At 39.6% G+C, this 3,422-nt stretch overlaps 1 protein-coding gene across 1 annotated transcript in view; it reads left to right on the forward strand.

Moving 5' to 3' along the window:
* Nucleotides 1–1,133: 1,133 nt before the first annotated feature.
* ccng2 (cyclin G2) overlaps nucleotides 1,134–3,422 on the forward strand; it is a gene marked incomplete at its 5' end in the record, with an annotated part of 9,498 nt that continues 7,209 nt past the window's right edge. Inside the window, 3 exon segments of the mRNA XM_014024449.1 lie at nucleotides 1,134–1,183; nucleotides 2,627–2,780; nucleotides 2,859–2,996. Coding sequence (XP_013879903.1) covers nucleotides 2,676–2,780; nucleotides 2,859–2,996 — 243 coding nt within the window.

The following is a 3,422-nucleotide window of genomic DNA, read 5'->3' on the forward strand; positions in this document are numbered from 1 at the left end:
TCTTAATATCATTAATATTATTGTTATTATTGTTTAAAAACTAATAAAAACATAACTTTTAACAATATTTCATRAGAAACAATGCTAAGGCTAGCTGATAAATGCTAAAAAAGGCTAAAATTTAATTGTGTAAGACAACAGAACCAAGTATAGCTAAATGCCAAAAGCAGCAGAAATAGGTAAAAGGAACAGAACACTAGCTAAATGGAGCAAAACAACAGCTAAAAGGGCAGAATGCTAGCTAAAAGCCAAAATGAGCTAAAAGTAGCTAAAAGAAGAACACTAGCTAAAAGCTGAAACAGTTGCTGAAAGGATCAGAAGGCTAGCTAAAACAGGAAAGGAAAAAAACAGCTAAAAAGGAGCAAACACAAGAGGAGCTAAAGAAGCAAAATAGTAAATAGCTAAAACAAAAGTAGCTAAATGCTACTTTGARGGAGGTAAACATATTTAACAAACATGAGATTTTGCTGACACAGCAGACTGGGAACAGAACTGAACTTTGACTCTTTGAACGGTTTGTTTTAGAGTCCAGTTAACTGCTTTGTTTGTGACAACAGTTGTTGTTTATCTTAAAATGTTGAAACATTTCATATTCATTGTCTGAATTACATTTTACAGCGTAGTTGTATTTAAACAACTTTTTTRCTTCAGGCTTTGTTTTTGACTTTTTTTTAAACAAAGTAAATAAAAGTGTTGTGAAACGGCACTACGTCTTGTTAARATTGCATCAGGAGTCTTTTCATCCACCAACCAATCACAGCGCAGACTTTTGGGCGGACTATTTGAACAGCTCGAACTGCGGCTTGCTGATTGGCGGAAAGGAACGTCAATCAAGAAGGTGCGTCTCTCGCAGGAGAATGAGAGTTTCCATCGCAAAAGCGATCCATGGTTCGACCAACAACCGATCATTAACCTAAAACGTAAGCGTTGACGAGATTAGTGGTTAGGAAAGTGAGAAAAATAAACCAAAACGTTTATAAGAAGCTTTACTATCTCGGGTTAAAAGAAGATGGGAGGCGGTCGCTCGGTTTGGATTCTGGGCGCTGATTGGCTGTCTTTGTTTGGCAACTGGAATGTGGGCGGGGTCAGCGTGAACATCAACAAAAGAGAGAAAAGAAAGAGAAGAGGAGCAGAACAGCTGAGAGAACAGGACAGAGATGTGGGTTTAACGGGACAAGAACAGGTAAAAGAAACCTTTCCTAAAACAATATTAGACTTTTACAAACATTGACACAGTCTGTTTGAGAAATTATATCCGATTTTACTGCGATTTTACTGCTGAGAACTGAATCTTAAAGAATAGGCCGTTAATAATAATATCTATTATATCATTAAAACTAATGCGCGATTATTATTTGTTATTTATATGTTCTTGTTTTGATTTTAGGTATTTTCTTGACATAGAAAAGCTCTGTCCGGGACTTAATGTTAAAGAAATCTCTAGTTTGACTTTGTTCCGAGTTAGCTTGTTTCTCTTTTTGTTTCARTGGTTTGTTTCCGTAAAATGTTGCGTTTTTCCCCTAAAATCCATAAAAATATCAAGTTTCTGTGAACCCTGGTGTTGTTTTAAGATGGGATTTGTGTTTTTGTTTGAGGATTGATTAAAAAATCTCTTCCCCTCCCCCACTCCGACACCGAACAGGATTTAAAAAAAGAAAGAAAAAGCTAAAAAATGTTAGCTTAAACGGCTAGCGCTCGGCTAATTTCCACTTTAATCGTGAAAAAGTCGTGAATTGTTTTATTTCTGCGACCTTTCGGTGGTTAATGAACCCACGGAAGGTTTAAAATAATGCAGCTGTTTGTGGGTCAGGAGGACGGGAAGGCGTCTACCGGCGGAAATCCGACACCGGGTCTCAGCTGGGGGAAGTGGGCCGGGCTTGGAGCGCCTTGTCCGGGCTGAGCGAGCCGCTGGAGGCCGGTCATTTGTTAACAACAAACACCGGAAAAAAGCTCAGTTTAAACATTTACAACCAGGATTTTTTTTTATTTGATATATTTAACATAAACACAAAGTTTGAACCTAAATTTATATATTTTTTGCCATTTAGTGATACTATTTTTTGTTTGTTTATTGTTAATAAAACATTTACAACTTAAAGATACTGATTTATTAGCAAATGAGTATTTAAACACTTTAAAACTTTGCCTTATGTCTTTTACAGCAGAGTTAACGGGACAAAACAAATATTTTATAACAAAAAAGTCACAGAATAGCGTAAAATTAGGTATTTTGTTGGATTAAATGAATGTTTTTTGGCCTTTCTGGTGATTTTTATGACTAAAGCTCCTGGAAAAATGAGAAAAAAGTTCACAGAAAAGTTAAACTTTCTTTTAATTCGTTCATTTTCTGAAAACCCAGCCGTACTTGTAGTAATCCAAAATATTTCCTGACATGTTGCGACGCTCGTCTGACGTTGCTCACAGAAGAATTGGCATCAGAGGAGTGTTTCTGCAGAACAAACAGTCCAGAGGTTTGCACAATAAACTGTGACGTGTGGCGACTCAGAACCTGCAGAAACAAAAGGAGAAGTGAGGCGTCGTCAGCGTCACGGCTGTAGGAGATGAAGTCGACCTGGAGGTCACGTCGTGTGCAGAAACGATGACTGGAGTTTGTGTTTGTTTTTAGTGACAAACTGTTAACGAAGACTTGAGGTCCCTGTTGGTCCGGCTCAGACATGGACGCCGTCCGGTTGATGAAGGAGCTGAGGACGAACCACGAGCAGGAGGTGCTCTACCTGCCCAAAGAGACGGGCCTGATGCTCATCGAGTCTGCCGCAGAGGTGGGATTTAACCCATCGCCTCCTGGGTGTTGCTCTGTGCCGGCAGATCACAGAACCGGTCCTGTGTTTGGTTTCCAGGGCGACAGCCGGATCTCGGCGAGGGGCAGAGACGTGGCGGTGGAGGATCTGTGGAGTCTGACCAGCTTCTTTGGTTACAGCACGCACACCTTCGTCCTGGCCGTGAACCTGCTGGACAGATTCCTGGCCTTGATTAAAGTAAGAGACCACCCTGAGGCCGGCGTCACTGTAGCTCCGCCCACAACTCTGCCCAGAACCCCTCAGGCTGAAGTCAACGCTTTGAGCAGCTGGTTTAACAGAATCAGATGTTTTTACAGTTTCTTCTTCATAACGTGGAATTCTGTGATTCAGAATCATCTCCTAAAACTGAAACATAAACTTAGAGCTGCTCAGAAACTAAAACCTTCATCCTGCTGATGAATCATTAGATGACCTGTGACCCGTCACATCGAAACAAGTCCAGAAGTGGAGGAAAGGGCAGATATATTTGGTTTAAACGTGCAAAAATTGAATTTTGTCAAAATATAATGAATTAATGCCTTTTATCAATGCATCATTTGAATTAAGTTTCTGAAATATAATCCGAACAAAATGTTTGAAGCTTTTTTTTTTGAGCAGTAGCAA

This window comes from Austrofundulus limnaeus, unplaced genomic scaffold, assembly GCF_001266775.1.
Source record: "Austrofundulus limnaeus strain Quisiro unplaced genomic scaffold, Austrofundulus_limnaeus-1.0 Scaffold423, whole genome shotgun sequence".
NCBI lineage: Eukaryota > Metazoa > Chordata > Actinopteri > Cyprinodontiformes > Rivulidae > Austrofundulus > Austrofundulus limnaeus.